At 38.2% G+C, this 17,594-nt stretch overlaps 3 protein-coding genes across 8 annotated transcripts; all 3 read right to left on the bottom strand.

Moving 5' to 3' along the window:
* Window positions 1-108: 108 nt before the first annotated feature.
* Window positions 109-4,925, bottom strand: LOC111270610 (uncharacterized). Its single transcript, XM_022850925.2, has 8 exons — window positions 4,819-4,925; window positions 3,404-3,553; window positions 3,081-3,219; window positions 2,546-2,707; window positions 1,951-2,074; window positions 1,656-1,823; window positions 1,194-1,434; window positions 109-987 (listed from the first exon to the last, which is right to left on the bottom strand). The coding sequence occupies exons 2-8, from the start codon at window positions 3,533-3,535 to the stop codon at window positions 439-441; spliced, it is 1,515 nt and encodes a 504-aa protein (XP_022706660.2). The 5' UTR covers window positions 3,536-3,553; window positions 4,819-4,925; the 3' UTR covers window positions 109-438.
* Window positions 4,926-4,969: 44 nt separating this feature from the next.
* LOC147753854 (uncharacterized) lies at window positions 4,970-9,714 on the bottom strand. Of its 6 annotated transcripts, none has more exons than XM_086972532.1 (9): window positions 9,475-9,714; window positions 9,282-9,311; window positions 8,937-9,180; window positions 8,009-8,351; window positions 7,168-7,439; window positions 6,511-6,701; window positions 5,962-6,080; window positions 5,575-5,680; window positions 4,970-5,140 (listed from the first exon to the last, which is right to left on the bottom strand). In XM_086972532.1, exons 3-9 carry the CDS (start codon window positions 9,037-9,039, stop codon window positions 5,054-5,056), a joined length of 1,221 nt encoding a protein of 406 aa, XP_086828658.1. In that variant the 5' UTR covers window positions 9,040-9,180; window positions 9,282-9,311; window positions 9,475-9,714; the 3' UTR covers window positions 4,970-5,053. The 6 variants fall into 6 exon arrangements, with proteins under 6 accessions (XP_086828658.1, XP_086828659.1, XP_086828654.1 ...); XM_086972533.1 differs by having other exon boundaries at window positions 9,542-9,714; XM_086972528.1 differs by lacking the exon at window positions 9,282-9,311.
* Window positions 9,715-11,098: 1,384 nt separating this feature from the next.
* dup (chromatin licensing and DNA replication factor double parked) lies at window positions 11,099-17,240 on the bottom strand. The gene is made up of 3 exons (XM_022850905.2): window positions 16,852-17,240; window positions 14,716-14,859; window positions 11,099-13,436 (listed from the first exon to the last, which is right to left on the bottom strand). The coding sequence occupies exons 1-3, from the start codon at window positions 17,080-17,082 to the stop codon at window positions 12,204-12,206; spliced, it is 1,608 nt and encodes a 535-aa protein (XP_022706640.1). The 5' UTR covers window positions 17,083-17,240; the 3' UTR covers window positions 11,099-12,203.
* Between the last annotated feature and the right edge of the window lie 354 nt (window positions 17,241-17,594).

Genomic DNA, 17,594 nt, shown 5'->3' with positions numbered 1-17,594 from the left:
GTATGACGTACGTTTGATAAGAAGTGTTTCAAAAATGCAAAAAAAATGAAACCTTATACGATGTTCGCGGTACTTTAGATATCTATATCATACCAGGAAGAAAATGAATACAAACACATAATATATTTATTCTTATTTATATACATATATTTTTACATATCTGAGGAATATGCAGTTTTTCTGTTCACCCATTGACCAATTGAACAAAATATAAGGTTATTCCCCTTCTCGGCTTTTCAAACAACCGTAGGAGCTTTTTCGTTTGTATTAATCAAGCTGGGAAAAACAAGTCTTCCAAAAGCTCTACTTTTCAATGGAGTTAGTGTTTGACGTCAGGGCCTTAACGGTACCCTAGTCAATACTGCTAGTTCTTCGTAATTAAAAAAAGCGCTTAAATATACAGAGAGCGTTCTCTCACAATTTCCGGGTTCACCAGAATTACGTTTTTGGTGGACACATAATATTTCGGTCAGGCGGTACTCTTGAAGGAGCTACAACAGCTGTAGGCATCGATGCAATCCTTTGATTATTTGCAATGCATTTATCACCGAATCTCCCCTGAGCCTCCATGGAATCGTTCTCACCGAGGAAGCCATATGATGAACATGGATCTGCGTAGAAATTGCACAACTGACTCCCAGTAAAGTACGCTTCGTACGGAGATGGCATAGCAGGACGCTGAGAAACGTCGCCAGCGTCAGTGTTCCCACTTGAACTTATTCCCTGATTTGGGTGTGGTACCATGGTAGGCGAACCCATAATACCTGCCTTCACGGGACCTTGGATGCCCTGGATTTGACCACCGTTCGACCCAATATTTGTCCACAAAGGATAGGATGAACCATCAGTTGGGTAGTGCGGGGCTAATCTATGATCCTGTGCTGTCTGCGATGAAGGCACCGTAGAAGTTTGTGATCTTGGTTTGGAAGGTGGCATAGCAGCTCCGATACCCATGTGGAACGAAGTCAAGAAGTTACTTGCCATTTTCTGCAAATTTCAAAAGGTAGTGCAAAAATACATAAATCATCTAAACATAATTCAATTCACAGCTTAGCTATAGCTTTAAAATAGTGTAATCTATAAGAGAGTAAGAGATGTACGATCATAAATGAACAATGGAATTGGCAATCCACTAATACATTTTAGTGTTAAAGAAATCAGGTGCACAAAAAATGTGACGAACCGGTACTAACCGAAGGATCTGTGCATTTAAGAGGTTGGAACATGTCATGAGTAGCTAGGTTTCCTGTGGGAGCCGACACTCGCGTGGGAACTTCGTGTGCGCTATGCGAAAGTAGCGACATCCGAGGTGCTTTTTCAATGCCGACAACAGCGCCCATCTCATTCAATGCCACTAAAGCTGCTGCCGCCTTGGCCAGCTTTTTGTTAGGAGATCGCTCCATTGACTGATAAGGCTTGCCGTTAACCAATACCCTGCAATGTGAAATACGATATGGTCAATACTGCTGAATTTACCAGGTACAAAGTCACTCACATAGAGTTAGTATGAATTTGTAGTAAAATCTGTGGCGAATTTACTGGCGTGTCAGTGGCCTAGAAGAGCTTTAGCGAACGAATGTAAAATGATTCACTTAGCGTGATTTAATGGCTAAATCTTGAGACATAATTTATTATAAATTATCAACGGAACGTACTTGTACAGAAACGTTTTCTTGTGATCGGGTCCGAAGGCCGGCATTTCAATGAATTCAGGTGCAGGAAGTTTCTGGGCTGTACAGAGTTCAATCAATGCCGATACCGGATGCTTTCCACCCAACGAAGTCGCTAGGACTTCCTGCAACTGCGCGTTCGCACGAGCAGACCTGATCGAATACAAAGCAATTTCAAAATTTATTTACTCGAAATGAGAAATATAGTACAATTGCAATAGACATAATTTTCTTGCGAATCTACCAAGTAAGGTGCTTACTAAACTTCTATTGTACTTACCGGTTAGGAATGGTGACATTAACACAAAAATCTTTAGCTATTGCTTCCTCCTGGGCCACCAAACCTTTGCGATCCATTTTGATAGCTGGTAGAAGGGGTTCTAACGCACCCTCACGGTTTTTGCCTGATACCGTTGAGAAATAATTAGCGTTATATATGTAACGTCTTTTATTAAAGGATTAGTTCCCGACACTAGTAATTGCTCCGGTGGCCAAGTCCCCGAAACGAAATACCTTAGTGAATTGAATTACTGAATAACGTCATAATTTGAAAATTTCTATCATTGGTAGTTATCACTAATATAGCAACCTAGAGAATATAAGTATAAGACTTTTATGAATAAGTAGAATCCTTAAATCAGCAATCCATAACAACATGTACAAACGCGGGCACTTGTTAAAATCACAGATATGTAGCCTGTATAAGTGTAAATTCCCTAAGTCAAAAGGTAAACTACAGAAAAAAGCAAACTGTAATAATTTATAAGGCAACTACGCTTATCTTCTGGGCAACGTGCATTGGCGGAACCAGTACAAAATAAGTCATAATAAACACGCGCATACTATTCATGCTTCTTTCATAGCAAGCAACTAACCTAACGCTGTTCCCGGTTTCCAACCCATTTTTTGAAGCAATGCCATTCCAATGCCGCCTTCAACAGCTCGAGCTTTTTGGAGTTGGTCCTTTTTGACCCAGGCTTGTGGGCCTTCCTGGAGTTCTGCTGGCGAAAGGAATTTTACACTTGTATCAACCGCGTCTGAAAAAACAGCGGAAATAAATGAAGCGTTTTTTTCCAAATGCCACGCATAGTTATAGCAATCTGTAAATTATAAAACCGTGTAGTTATCTAGTTATGTCATATAAAGTAGCTAAACAAATATTTCGGAAAACTTAGAACGTAACGGCTTATAGATGGATTAAAAACAAAATAATTTTAAAAATATATACTATTAAATTTCCTCAAGGTACGTTTTTACTGCACAAGTTTTTTGCAAGCCATTCCCGAAATTCAACCATTTAGCAAACTGTTTATAGAATTAACTGAATATTGATTGAAAATTACAGAGCAATATACTTTTTCATTTCTCATTGGTGGCTTTAATCAAGGAGCTTCGCGAAACCTCACTTACTTGTAAGCTGGCCAGGCTGTTGTTTACTGCGGCTCCATTCACGTATTACTTTTTCAGTTACCTCATGGAGTTTTTTTGCATCCAAATCTGCAGGGTCCCGTTGCAGCCTCTGAAGAGCTTCTACTCTTTTTGTCATTACCTGTAAACCATTTGTAGGTTATTTATAAGGGCTGAGTTATCTTTGTACGCTGTATTATAGCGAATACATTAACTAAAGCGTGAGAAGAATTCATAACACTCGTCCATGTAACTTTGCTTTGTAAAAAAGTTAATAAATTTTGAAGGGGGTACATTTTGTTTTATTCATAAGTCCTTTAACGCACCTGCGGGATGGTCATATTTTTTAGTGCTATTTCGAGGTCCTTGTCGCGACATGGTGAGGGGGCAACGCTAAGTATTGGCTTCGAGGAGTTTTCACTAGCCTCCAAGGAAATTCCGCTGGTCAGTGGGGCCATAGCTGTACCAATATCCTTCTAAAATAAACACACGCCAAAAGAAAACCGATTACTAGCCTGCGACTGGCGACTTATACTGAATATCCGGTATAGAGTAGATTTTCATGAATCTCTCCGTACACATTCTTGGCGAAACCGCGTGCAGGTGTTCCTATGGGATAGACTACTGAAATCGACTTACAAAACTAGCAGGCAACATTACCAGGATATATTTCGCAATGTGGACGTTTCAATTGTAGGTTGTATCTCATAAATACTGACTCTACGTCATTATAAGCAAATATTTAAGGCCCTTTTTTAAGTCTCTGAGCCCATCAACTCCATAGTCCTGATTTTTGTGCCTCTTTGTGATCTGGTTGAAACGAGTAGAATCTCCGAAAAGTGTTCCGCAAGTTTTTGAAACATTTCACTACATATTTCTGGTACCTAATTTTGGATTTAAGTAAATACTAATGAGAAAAACAAATTTTCTAGCAATCAATTCACATATCTCGTGAGAGAAGGTATGTAGGACAAAGTTCACATGAAGAAATGGTTTGCACCTAGAGAGTCAAAGAGTCCAATAAAACGTAAGAACTAGCTTTTTACCATAAAAAAAAAAACGCGGAATCAAAAATAATGTTTTCGTAATTTTAATGGAAGGTCGATGTCGAAGGATTTCTGCCATTCTCACCATTGGGCGGGTTAGGGGCTCTTTTTTACCGTCCCATTTGTAAAGAAACTCATTATTAAACTAAACCTCTCAGATAATTCATCCGTCATCGAGATCGTCAGAGAATGTTATTATGTTCATGTCTACGCCTAGCAATAACTTAACTTTTTAATAAGAATCCACACGCTTATAGTTCATAATATAAAAGAAATTAAATCCACCAATCTACAGAAAAAGAGACATCTCGAGTTTTTTGCACAGTGAAGGCTGTGTACAACATATTCGTGGAGAAATATCGCCTTCAAAACAATTTTTAATTAATTCTACGGAGCCCTGCAATAAAAACGTGCTATGACCTTTATTTATGTCGTTCCTTCCCCACCCTTTGTGATGCATATGAATTCGATCAGAAGACGTAGTTGGTGTTAAATGATATTGCGTACTTCTCCATAATGAGAAGTGCAGCCATCGCAGTCTTTTGTGCTTCACAAGAAGTGGTAGCATTTAGTTCTTTGATAAAGTTTTTCAAAAATAGTAACAACCTTCAACTAGGTAGTACATATGTGTGTTGGATGTGTCTTTCAGAAGTCTGAAGAAATCTGAATTCGGGCATCACCTGCGTTTTACCCACCTTTATTGTTTTGCCTGTATCCTTAGTATCCACGCTGTCTTTTGTAGCCTCTTTACCTTTCTTTACCGGTTTCCAATCTAATTCCTTTCTGAAATTAAAGTAAAACAGGCTTATCTAACATTAATAAACAGGCAATTACTGAAACGTGTTTACTTGTTTTTTAGCTCACTTGTGACATACGGATGTGCTATCTATACCGTTTGTGTGACACATACGTTTTAACGCAATCAAATAATTACACTTGCATTTCATTTTTGCGATGGGTGCTTCCACTGCTTACAGGAAATTGAGCTGTAAGCGCCGCCGTATCTTTTATCTTTTCCTGCGGAAAAATCGCAAATCAAATAAAGCTTTACTTTTTGTACTTTCCATATTTAGACACGTGCTACAAAAATATATCAAACTTTTATCTTTTTAACATTGACTGCAAAAGCCGCAGAGACTATGTTTATTTAATTTATTGACAGTACGTGAGGTATAACTTGTAAAACCTAACGAAAATCAAATTTGAGTCCGAAACCTACCCGAGGCAATGCATTTGGCGGTTTCAATAGAAGACATTTAAAAATTAAAACATGTTTCTGAATACATAATTTATAATTTTTCTGACAGCAATTGTCCGCTTAAAAAGTTATTGAGCAGGCATATAACAATGATAAATACTGCACTCCAAGTACATGGATTGGTTTACTTACAATCACTAACAATATCTGTAGTAAAACATAGCTCCACCAAGTTAAAGTTAAAAATCAATACCTGAAAAGATTTTGCTGGTAGTTGTACTGCATTTGGAATATTCATTCTAATCGGCCTTTCCTTCACCTGAAATGGATGGCTGACACGAGCTGTAATTGCAGCCTCGCTAGAAAAGGTAACAACAAGCACTCATTTTAGTCATATAAAATTAGATCGATGCTGAAAAAAAAATCCGCGCTGATTCCATTCCAAAGTGACCATTCAGGTTTAAGTCGAAAAGATATCTATGGATACGTATCTATATAACCATTAGTCAAGAAACGTAATAAACCGTATTAAATTTAGTTGATTTTTGGACCTTTCGTCATCGCTATGAATCTGTCGCAAAGCTAATGACTTGAGTCTGTTTTAACATAGGAAAAGATGAAAGTTAATCATTCAACTTACTCATCGTCACCGGTTTCCTGAATTTTTCTGCAAATCTCGGTGAATTTGTCTACACTTTCAGCAGTAGTATTTGCGTCTTCCTTGGTTAGATCTAATCCGAGCTTTTCCACATCCACTCCCTGTAAAACGCTCGTATTTTCATTTTTTTTTTTCTTCGACATATTCTTTGACCTACATATATGAATTCAGCACATCCCACAGTTGTGACATAAGTAAAGAAGCAAAGTGCAAGATATAAAAAAATAACAAAACAAATCGTACAATAATGTTGAAATAGGATGCAGTAATCCCTAAATAAGTAGCTGAAGGCTGAATTTCTACTTGCAGATGTTTACAATGTTTTACAATTTTAAATGAATATTGGCCTCAAACCTGACAACTTCTTTGTGCACTAAACAAGCAAACAGTAAGTATTAAAATTTCATTTATCGCGGCACTGTATGTAGCACGTTCTGCGCATGAAGTTTCGTCGAAATACACTTTAATGTTACACTGATAAAAAAAACATCTCTAAATTTATGTATGTCTTAAGCAATCTGCAAAGCTCACCTTAGGTAACGTCCCTGTTTGAATCATTACTTTCACATTTCGTCGAGCAACTTCAAGAAGCTCCTTTTTATCAAAACCTGCTCCGAGGCCAACTTCTTCGTTTTTTCGACCTTCGCCAGCACGACTGCCTCGAGCCGCAGATTCTCGTACACGAAGAGGACTCCGGAAACGACCTAAACTTCGTGATCGATCTGTGAGAAGACATATGATCCAAATTATTCAAATTTTATAGCTTACATCCATATATCACGTTAGCATTATGTGGTGCACGTGACCACAACATTTCAATTTTCCAAACAGCAAACGCATGCGATCTAACATAATGACAACTTGCTTAACTGGGCCCAACTAGTCAAGGGGTATTCTAAAGTATCCACTTTTTAACATACAACGAAGGTAAAACCTCGAGAACACTAGGTTTTCTCATAAAAACCTGTGACGATATAAAAACCCCACGGATCAAACTTCGATCAAAAAAAAGTTATGGTATAACAGTCCAAATACGTATAAATGACATAAAAGACGTGTCCAACTGATACGCTACTACAATGCATTATGTACGTTTTTCAGAATGATCAATACATTTGTTATACAACCAAACATAGAAACTATACGCGATACCACAGAGATTATTTCAAAGCATTAGATTTATGCTACCTCTTTTCTTTTTCTGTTTCGCGTCCTGATGTCTCTTTTCTTGTTTCCGATCTCTGCTTCTGCTCCTACTGCAGCGACCGTCGGAGCTAGGTTCTCTGCTCCGTCGTCTTTCGCCTCGTCCTTTCGAACTTTTTCTGGCTCGATCTCTCGATCTGTTTCGTCGATGCATGGATCTACCGCCGCAATCCTCATCACCACCACCGCTACTGCTACAACTACTGTTCTGATGAGTGTCACTCTTGCGACCTGAACGGCTACGATTATTACGACTCCTGAAATCGTTTATTATTCGATAACAGGCTTTTTTCTCGCATCGGGACCTCAAAGCATTAGGAGTATGAAAAATAAAACGCTTTACTCTGTAACCTCACGTGAAGGATAAGAACGAACAAAGAATTCACAAGTATTAAGACTGGAGAAAATTTTTACAGAACATATAATTTTACGCATTACGAATAATTTCAGCTTATCGCTTTTTTTACTATTAAGTAGATATCAGTTTCCAGCTGCTACCTAAGCTTAATTCAAGGCATGTTGTGTTTTTAAAAACATCGCCGAACCACGTGAAAGCCTAGCCATTTTTTTGTATTACAGATCTTCAGCAAAGAATTAGTTCGCTGCATCTTAAGAAGACATATGTTTGGTCACTGATTTCCACCTTACCCTGAATCGCCTACTGCTTAAATTATATCGTGTAAGTGAAACGGACGTCCCAGCTCACCCTTCCAGATAACAACATAAAATGTATACTCTGTTTAAAAAACGTAATAAATGCTCAGCTTGTTTTTAAATCTTGTTTCTCACCCTGATGTTTATTACACATGTACGTGTACAAACAAACCTTTCGGGTTCTCGATCTCCGTCCTTAGATTCTTTAATCCTTGAATCGTTTTCAGTAGCTGTGCGGTTTGCTGTGCAATAGTTCTTGTTGTCTGTGGAGTTTTTTGACGATGAACTTTTTGAATGACTGTGTTGCTTGTCATACGAATGGTTATGGTGTTTGTGTTTTTTTGTCTTCTTTTTCTTTTTGGTCTTTTTGTCCTTTTTACTTCGCTTTCGCTCAGGACTACCTTCAACGTTCTCAGTACGTGCACGTTTTTCCGTTTTCTTGTTGTCATCTTCGACTACGTCGCCACTGTCACTTGTTTTCCCCTCTGATAGAACACTCTGACCGTCATCACCGACTGAAAGACCGACAATTATAGTACAATATTATGTATATTTATTACGATTGTCATTAAACCCGACAACAACACCTTAATGTTACCTAGTATTAGTTGCTCTTTCGTTAAATATTACTATATTTTACTGCTTATATCACATGGATGAACGAATACTGACAAACATTCATCGAGACTGTGTCTTGTTGAGTAACGAGATTTTATTTGTATCACCGATAAGAGCAATAATATAACTAAATAGCTAGATTGCATAAACTGGTCTCAATGACAAAGGTACCGCTGCCAATCCCATACGGAAGATATTAGCTATAACAGAAAAATAATTTCATATTGTATGGCGCATACCATGGCCCTACCACTGTACATTTTGCCTTTGACATAATAAGCGTGTTATTGAATTGATTTGAATAGCCGCAACATTTTGTAGACATATAACCCTATATCTTATCTTTGATGCGGAATTGGCTGGTTTTTAAGCATTAGTAAAATGGCGAAGGCAACCTTTAAATGAGAATTAGCTCTACTGTCGACTTCAGAGGAAAAACAGAAAATTATTACAGTTATTTATGACAACCTTCACCCACTCACCTCCTATGCCTTGCCGAATTTTGTCCTTAAAATAGTCCGCTAAGATGTTGGAAACGTCAAACTGTTCGCCTCCGTTGGAGGCATCAGTGTCTTCACTTGTCATAATACTACTTCCCCTTGACAAGTGTTATCTACAAATTGCACAGGCTAGCAGTATCAATCAAATGCTGAGTGTGGAGCGGCATTACAGGCTGACGACAGGGATGTTTTTCGATAATCCAGTGGTCAGCTAAATAGGTACGGACTGAAATCAGCCACCCGGATAATTAAATATATTTCACTACCCGAGGCTATTGTATAATAATTAGGACAATTAGACGTGTTTATGCACAAAACACACTATACCTGACATCATACGAAAACATGAAGGTTTTACTGTAACAGTACATTTCGACAGCAGAGCACAGAAATGATATATCACGTTAACCATTAACTTGAAGTCTAATACATATAAAAGTACGATAATAAATTCGTCTAGAATATCATTTTTGATTACAAATATTAACAGGGCAGATGTTAATAAGCCGGCACTGATCACCTCTTGTCCAACGCGAAAACATTGTGCCGTAGGAACTTATTGTTACTTTAGCACAACATAAACTTACAATTTATAATGAATATAATTATATATATCGTCCGTAATATTGTGCTTTACATATTAATCTTGGTCTGCTAATTAAGCAAGAACAAATATTAAATTTCGTCCTTGTTCCGAGTTTATAAAAATGAATTTCGCTGCTTGGGGTTCGATTGGGTGTGTTGATAAACAGCGCGCGGTTCTCTTAAAGGATACAATTCCAAAAATTAGCCTCCTTCTTGGGGTGGGCTGATTTTAAGTCTCATGGCGCGAGAGCCAGAGCCGAGTTCTCTTGCTTACTTGCCTCATGTATTCTGAAATCTTGTTAACAGTGTGTATTATAGTGTTATCGGTCTTGTGCTGTGTGAATAGTAGTTCTATAATCGGTAACAATAACCCATGACTTTTTAAGCTTCTTTTAAAGTAAATGTGTTTATTTATTAAAGGTAAAGTTTTCGCTCCAGCTTTAGAAGACATATCTCAAGTTATATATATATATACGCTAAAGCGGTGTTATTTCTCAAAGAATTGATTCTCGCTTGCGGATCTGTTATATAGATATCACCCAAAAATAAATCAAAAGCTGCAAAATTTATAAATCATATATGATATAACCTTGCTTAATTCAATGTTTTTACATCATCAATAATGTTGAAAAGGTGAACTGATTTTTGCAAGCCTTGTGCAATATAGTCAGTCATTGCCTTTCTCGTAGGTTACCCGATGTATGATGATCGTTAAGAGTATTACTTATGAAAGGCGGACTTTCAATGATGGACGGTTCTACAGGCTTCGATTTCCGATACTTGCCATTAAATTCCAAATTTGGGTGATTCACTCGGCTAACAAGTAATGGCCAATCTCGACGCAGAATCACATGAAACTTTACTTTCAATTTGGCTCTATGTCAGAATTAATACGACTCGAAACATCACTTTTGAAAATTCATCTTTATGCTGCTATAAATTTAGAAATGAAATCTACTGCAGATAATTCGACTTCTACAAGTCAATAGATGGCTTCCCTTTTATCCGGAGTATTTCTCAAGCTGTTAAAACGTACTAGATTTTTGGAGTTAATTAAATGGGCCTACAACGTGGACAAATGATATCATTACAAAAAATGAAAAATAGATACAGATAATAGCATGCTAGTACGGTGACTGATTAGAGAGGTTAATCAGTCATATTTTCTGACAACACGATCTTACCCATCTAATTTATTACCTATAGTTTCCTTTATATATCCTGTTTTTTCTACGTTTATGAATTTTTAGATCCAAAGGTGGACTGTGAATTGACATTGTATATATTCATCCGAGGAATATAGATTTGTACATAACTTGATTGGCACATGTTACTTCCCCACTAAGTCGAACATTAGTAATACTATTCATGTTTTAGTTAGTGCAAATCAACTAAGTGATTTTCCACATAAAGATTCCTACACATTACATAATGAAAATTTAGTGCGATTAACGTTATGTATGTATATATATATATATATATATATATATATATATATTATTTTATCTAAATACAAAATAACAACAATCTTATTTTAATTAGGCTAAATAAAAAACGCATTTCGTTGATTTCGACAATCTTATTACGCCTCTAATATTCAGTTGACATTTTATTGGTATTACAAAGTCAATGTCATCGTATACATATATAATTCGGTTAATTAAACTAAGTGTTATTTGACTGAAGCGACTGACTCATGCGACAAACAGGTCGCTTCGCTCTGCTCTACACAAACAGAGAAGGACAGACTAATGATTTGATCGTTATTGTCCCATTATTACAGTTGATTATTATTACCGCTTGCTAATGAGAATGACATTCTGGGCTGATTTCCAGTTCGAGATATTTCGAATAAGCGATTTTTACAATAATGTGGTGGAAAATAGAGATGAAAATGTTGGGTGCATATGTACAATAGCGAAAATATTGTGCTCTTATATACGTTTTGAATTTTTTTCAGTTAGTGTAAGTTGACTGCGTATTCATTGCAATCATCCAACTGGGACGCGTTTATCTGTGGCATGTCGGAATAGCTATACAAAAGAGTATCGTCAAAATGGTCATGACTGTCAAGACTATGTTAGGGTGTCAATAATGATTCTAATGCCATACACATAGACCAGTTACAGCTTATAATGTTTGCATTTCCAGACAGATTAAATATACAGCTGGCTCTGTTGAAACTGCACTAGCTATGGCAATTGTTCCTCGTAAATTATTAAAAACCCTGTCTTGAGCGCTAATTCGCTTCTTACTTAATCGGGTTACGTAGCCACCTTTGTTTTTATCGCGCGGCTGCAATCTTCTTGCTATCATGCAAAAGGAAGGTAAATTTATTTAACTCCATTCATAATTAATTACGCTCTCTATCCACGTCGGTCAAACAATAAAGCTCTTCCGTGTCGAAATCGAAAATACTTATTATATCGAAGGTACAAGTAGATTTACACATATGTCTCGCGAGATTTTTTACGCTCACCAGCCTCTTCTGCAACTCATGTTTGTACCGTCACATAGTCGAACCGTATTAATAAAGCATTGATATATATCGTTTATTATGCATTAATTTGGGGGATTTTCGGTTGTTTACTTGTAGCATATTCAGTTTACTTGTGAATATTTTACTGTGGGTCTGTTCCATTCTACCTTATTGAACGTAGCTGTTTAGCCGGCTTTAATGGAACTTGTACTGTTATTATGATTCTTAACCATGCGTTCTACACGCTCACAGAGCGAATTCACATCACGATCTTTATCAATTTTCACATATTTAACATTGCGCACAATTATTGGCTTGTACCACTCCGGTGCTATTTCTCCCACCCGTGACATGAGGGCGTCAAGATTGTCAAAAGGACCGCTGTCTCGAATTTTGGATGTTAGATCCGTGTAAAGAAGTGTAGCTTTCTTTGACGTTAGAAACACTTGGCGGATGGCCCGCATCAGTCCAGGCAGTGCCTGAAGGATGCGTCGTTCCTTTTCATCTTGTCCACCCATCACCATTTTCTCAGCCATTTTAAGAGCCTCTTTCTTGCGTATTCTTTCGAGAAGACTTTGGCTCACACCGCTAATAGTAACCGTTTTAGGCGTCAATAGCGTATGACTGGAAGGCGCTATCGTTTTTCTTTCAGCTTGCTTTTCGGCTAAAGTTTCAAGCGCTTTTTCGATCCGGGTGGAAAACTTACCCCGTATTTTACCTAGCACCTCTTGAGCGTTGGCAACCTGACTCGCTTCCTGCAATTTCGGCAACTCCTTTTCCGGTATATCGGGTATAGAATCGAGAACAAACTTTGGGTGCCATCTCTTAATTGCTTCAACAGGAACATCCGAACCAGGCATCTCTTTGTCCAGGAACTCCTGGTGATACTTAGCCACTCGCAATAATAGCCTATCTTTGAAGTCATTTTTTCGTTCGAGTACAAATTTAGGGTTTTGTCCTAGTGGAGGATTAATGAATGACAAAATGTGGTGCATCCTCTGTGTAGTGTCAAGGAAACGATGCTGTTCTAGAGATACGAGGTATGCTTCAGGCTTAATGTGCAGGATTTTGCCAAGATGTGACAGACTAAATTCGTGCCGAGTCATACTTCGTACTGCTAATGACAGCTTGTCAAAGCGACAAAGCTCTTTACGATTGTGGTACATCGCTACAACAGTGTCACATGCCCGAAAACCATCAAGCAGTCGCTGATAGTGTACAGGTAGCGGCAGAACACCAGCAGGTGCTGTTAGATAGTCATACTTTTCATAGGCTGGAACGGCGGTAGGTCCAGCTTCACGTACCGGTTTTGTCGCCTGAAATTCTTTTAGAGCTGTTTGGTCTTTCTCGAAATGACGTAGCTTCTCCCTGGCGGCCCTCAAGGTGGCTCGTTTTGCCTCGAGCCTTGATAATGTACTCTGAAAACAATAGTACGTATTCCAGTTATAGTAATAACAGGCTTGTTAATAGGATATTGAAATATGAAGCACACATGGCAATCATTTTAAGTATCTTTGAAGGGAAGAATTTGCGTGTTTAGACAACATCTCATTTGACAAGCTATGTTACTGGCTGCAGTTAATATATGTGACGTTCTTCTCAATCTTTCCGAGTGTCATATCTACCGTGAATGATCGACGAACCAACATGCTGGTTCTTAATTCTACTTGGCGAAACTGCACGAGAAAATAGGATTAAAAAAATGAGACTTTGCCCTCAAAACGTGCTCGATATCAAGCGGATCTACAAAACTGTAAAAATAGATAGTTAAGACTAGAAAGCGTCGCGTTTAACTTCGAACTCAGTTCAACTGATCACTTGTGATTGTACGAATAAGCCCATCCAAATTATAACTACTGGATGAGATCTTTCCACCGAGAGTGCAAGTAAAATAGCAGTCATAGAAAAAGCAATGCGCTGTCATCGGAATTTGAACAAAGTTCAATCATTACCTAATATAATATCTTCATGCAAGATAAACTGCCACCAAAATCAAAAACTTCCTTTTTTGTTTGCAATTGACGTCCTACGCTATTGGTGGTTGCCATATGGCTTCCACAAAAATGGGAACTATTTTTATTAAGACTACCGAAAGATTCTTAATAGGGTTTCTATCTAAGGGGCTCAAAATTTCATTAAGTGGCGTAGAAAACGACATTTGATAATCATGGGTTTTTAAGTTCTCTTTTTATGTTTCCTGAAAGGAAAGTATCTATTACCAATCGAATCGTGCAAACAAGCTAGCGCAGTTAGTCTTTTCGAAACCTTCGCCCCTTTTAGACGTCCTAGGTGCTTTAAACAAAATTTGATTCCGCTGGGTTTTTTGTATATAGTGTAGTGGAGTGACTCTCTAATATGCCTATACTTACCGATATCGCTTAATGAACGGACACTATTAAAATATTATTTACGGATTATAAAGAGAATGACAAAAAAATAATATAAACAGCAAAAAAATTTTGAACTGAAAATTCCAACAGTGGAACGACCACCAAAACTAACTCTCTCAGTACATTGAAATATCTGTTTTTATTAAAATATAGTCTTCCAACCACCGTACAAGAAAGAGTCTTTTACTAGACGGGGCACTCTGCGCATCAAGTTCTACTTACGTAAGAGAACCGCTATGGTTTGTGTATGGTACCTATTGTGCCCATAAGAGAAGCACGTATAAGGACACAGACGAAAAACAATTACCTTGCCATTACTGCTGGAGGTTTTTTTTAGTGGAGGAGCGGGCGTTTCTTTACTGGACAATTCTTCGCTTTCTTTCTCAGCTCGTTTCGGAACTTGGCTTTCCGCGGAAACGTCTGCTTTTGGCTCCAAAAGGCTGGCATATCGCTGAAATGACACATACGTCCACTAGATGAATTGTTTGCCTCGAAGATTATAATGTGAACAAATAGCTAATCAAGTGAGTCTTGTTATTTTACTTTGTAACCGCGTTGAGTTGAAACCAAACAGCGTGCTTTGTTTCTTTCCATCCAATCTATTTAACTTCAACAATTATTACAGAATATAATGGATACAGGGAGTTATGGTATAAGGCACTAATAGCTACAAGGCAGTTGCTTGCATTGCCACTATGTTGTTTCATGAGTGTGTTGGAGGAATCTCAAATTGAACCTCAAAAAAAATTGACTCCGACTGAAGTCCCCACCTTTCAGTGGGGACAGCTCCTTAATTTTAAAGGGAAGAGGTGACTTCAACAACCTGCTCGCACGAATTGGCAAGTGTATTAAAGAAATTACACTAACGAGTTAGAAAAAAACATTTACGGCTTCATTGTCGAACGTATCCATACGTAAAAACAGAATAACTTTGTGAGCTTGCTCTTTTTCAGCACTCGTCGGTAGATTTAATCATGCTTATTCAGGAAACTTTTTAAAACAACTTTCGTCTACGGGTCGCTCTATATTTCTAGCTCTCTGCTTAGAGTACCCATTATATTCCTCGACCATAGTAGTGTTATTGAACAGAAAAACAATCATGACACGAAATTTCATCTAATCCGCTTATTTTCGTAGTTGTCGTTATTATACATCGCACATACTGTCGTTCGGAACGCTTACTACAACTACTTCACCCAACTACTTCTATATGATTCTGTTCTATAACAGGTGCAGCCTCAGATATGTATCCTTATTTTCCTAAAATTATCCAGCTCTCTTCAATTTTCGTATTATCAATATAAGATTCTTGTTGATTCATGTGTTGTTATTTTGGCTACCCCTACTACCGCTCAATCAGTCTCTGATCGGTAGCCTGGTGCTTAACTACGTAGTTTCACCAGCAGAAACCGCTCCGGCACGAAAGCCAGCCAATAGAAACCCACCGCGTTTCGCATCATATCCTGTAGGCGGCAACATAAAGTTATCCCTTTGCGAAGCAATCTAATACTCATAGAGGCGCCTTGTCGAAACGGCGCCAATTTGCCTAGAGCCAACATTACGAATGACCTGCTTGGTTAGCCTCCGCTGCAGTACTCCATGCTTGAATAGCTCTAAATAGTGTTGCCGAGCTTAGCAAGATATATAAAAAAAATAATCACGCAATTTAATACAAGTTAAATTTATGTATTAATGCTTTTTTCCAGTTCATAATAAATCTTGCGTCTTATTCATGTTATTAATGAGACCACCATTATTATTATTATTATTTTGATATCAAAATTATTCTATACGTGTTTATCGTTCTCGTAACAGTTAACCTGTTTCCAAAATGCGCTAAGTAAAATTGAGCACCATTTTTAATAGATCACAATTGCTCCATCAGACCTTAACATTAAAACGCATCGTTGTGCATAAGGTCAATCTAGATAGAAAAAACTCAATGACAGGTATTAAGATAATGTTGGGAATGATCGAACCAGGGTTAAAATCATCTACCGAAAAAGCTGGATAGCAGATGCACGTCACAAAAAGTACAACAAGGAGCCGCACCGATATAATTATGAGTTGGTCCACTCTTCAAAAAAGTACCTAGCAAATCGCGTTGCTTTTTTTACGTCCTTTAACCGTCCTTTAACAGCACTTCAATTAGACCTAATATTAAAATGAGATTGGATATGAGTCACATACGAAAGCTTATCGTGATCGTCGAGACGTGGCGTTTTTTAATGTAACGTTGCGTGGGGCACAAACAGGACTTGGCGAAGAAATAGAAGCACGAACAGAGCGTCAAATCTTTAAACGTTAAGTCTGTCTGTTTGCAAAATAATCACAATGCGTCTCTGAAGTTTATTTTATTTTTCTCGGTAAAGGTTGATCGCAGCGGCCTACTATTCATGTAGACTATAAAATACACGTTACGCGGCAAACAGCACTGGCTTACCTGAAAAGCGGGGGGGCTCTCCTTGAGACTGACTGATGAGCGACAAACTTTTTTGGCTGCTCGGATCCCTTCAAGATCTGTATCAAGCTTTTTAAGTATTTCAAGCGCCTGACTGGCCTGTTTGACTCTTGGTCGGGTGGACTTTTTCGCAGAGAAAAAATCCGTTAGAGTTTGCTGTTGTCCCCTCGTGGCACTCATATTGGCCACGATACAGCACGAATACATTCGCATATAACCGCACACGCATACATTCACAAAGGTTTTCGATAATCAACTGTTGAGCGACCAGTGTTCTGCCCGAGTATACGGTCGTGTGGAAGAAGAGAGCCAGCAACTGGAGAGGACCGGAGAACTAGCGCCATACGGTGGAGTCATGCACGCAGACGCAAGGCGGGCAAGCGACTATAAGCACAGTTGGCCATTTCAGTGCACTTTTTGGCGCCAAACCAGGGGGCGCGACCAGCGACTTCAACATCATTTAAATTTGCTGTGGCGCGAATTCACCCAAATCAGATGCTAGACTAAAAGTAATTAGAAATTAGGACTGGCGACACTGAAAAACAGCGTATAGTAGGTGGCTATCTCTTATAGCACTGAAATAGACTTCCAGAGCTCCTCAAGCTTCTATAGTTTAAAAAACGAATTCAAAACGAAAATGTTTTGAAGGGCTAAAGCTGCGAGTCCGCGTCAGTCAGCGCTATTGTTGTACGCTAAGAACGGATTTTAGGTAAGCATGGACACTG

The sequence above is a fragment of the Varroa jacobsoni genome, unplaced genomic scaffold, assembly GCF_002532875.2.
Source record: "Varroa jacobsoni isolate VJ856 unplaced genomic scaffold, vjacob_1.0 scaffold_163, whole genome shotgun sequence".
NCBI lineage: Eukaryota > Metazoa > Arthropoda > Arachnida > Mesostigmata > Varroidae > Varroa > Varroa jacobsoni.
Note: the sequence above shows the minus strand (reverse complement) of the source record. Positions and strands in the feature narration are given on the sequence as shown.

Bases quoted from the DNA above. Each gene is read 5' to 3' on its own strand.
- LOC111270610 (XM_022850925.2), bottom strand. From the start codon at position 3,535: ATGGCCCCACTGACCAGCGGAATTTCCTTGGAGGCTAGTGAAAACTCC. The intron at 3,220-3,403 runs GTGCGTTAAAGG...AATGGTTTACAG, and splicing joins AAAATATGACCATCCCGCAG to GTAATGACAAAAAGAGTAGA. The intron at 2,708-3,080 runs GTAAGTGAGGTT...CTGTTTTTTCAG, and splicing joins ACAGCCTGGCCAGCTTACAA to ACGCGGTTGATACAAGTGTA.
- LOC147753854 (XM_086972532.1), bottom strand. From the start codon at position 9,039: ATGACAAGTGAAGACACTGATGCCTCCAACGGAGGCGAACAGTTTGAC. The intron at 6,702-7,167 runs GTAGCATAAATC...GTCTTCTCACAG, and splicing joins GAAACAGAAAAAGAAAAGAG to ATCGATCACGAAGTTTAGGT. The intron at 5,141-5,574 runs GTATTGATTTTT...ATTTTTCCGCAG, and splicing joins TACCAGCAAAATCTTTTCAG to GAAAAGATAAAAGATACGGC.
- dup (XM_022850905.2), bottom strand. From the start codon at position 17,082: ATGCGAATGTATTCGTGCTGTATCGTGGCCAATATGAGTGCCACGAGG. The intron at 14,860-16,851 runs GTAAGCCAGTGC...GTGTCATTTCAG, and splicing joins AGAGCCCCCCCGCTTTTCAG to CGATATGCCAGCCTTTTGGA. The intron at 13,437-14,715 runs GTAATTGTTTTT...TATTGTTTTCAG, and splicing joins CCTCCAGCAGTAATGGCAAG to AGTACATTATCAAGGCTCGA.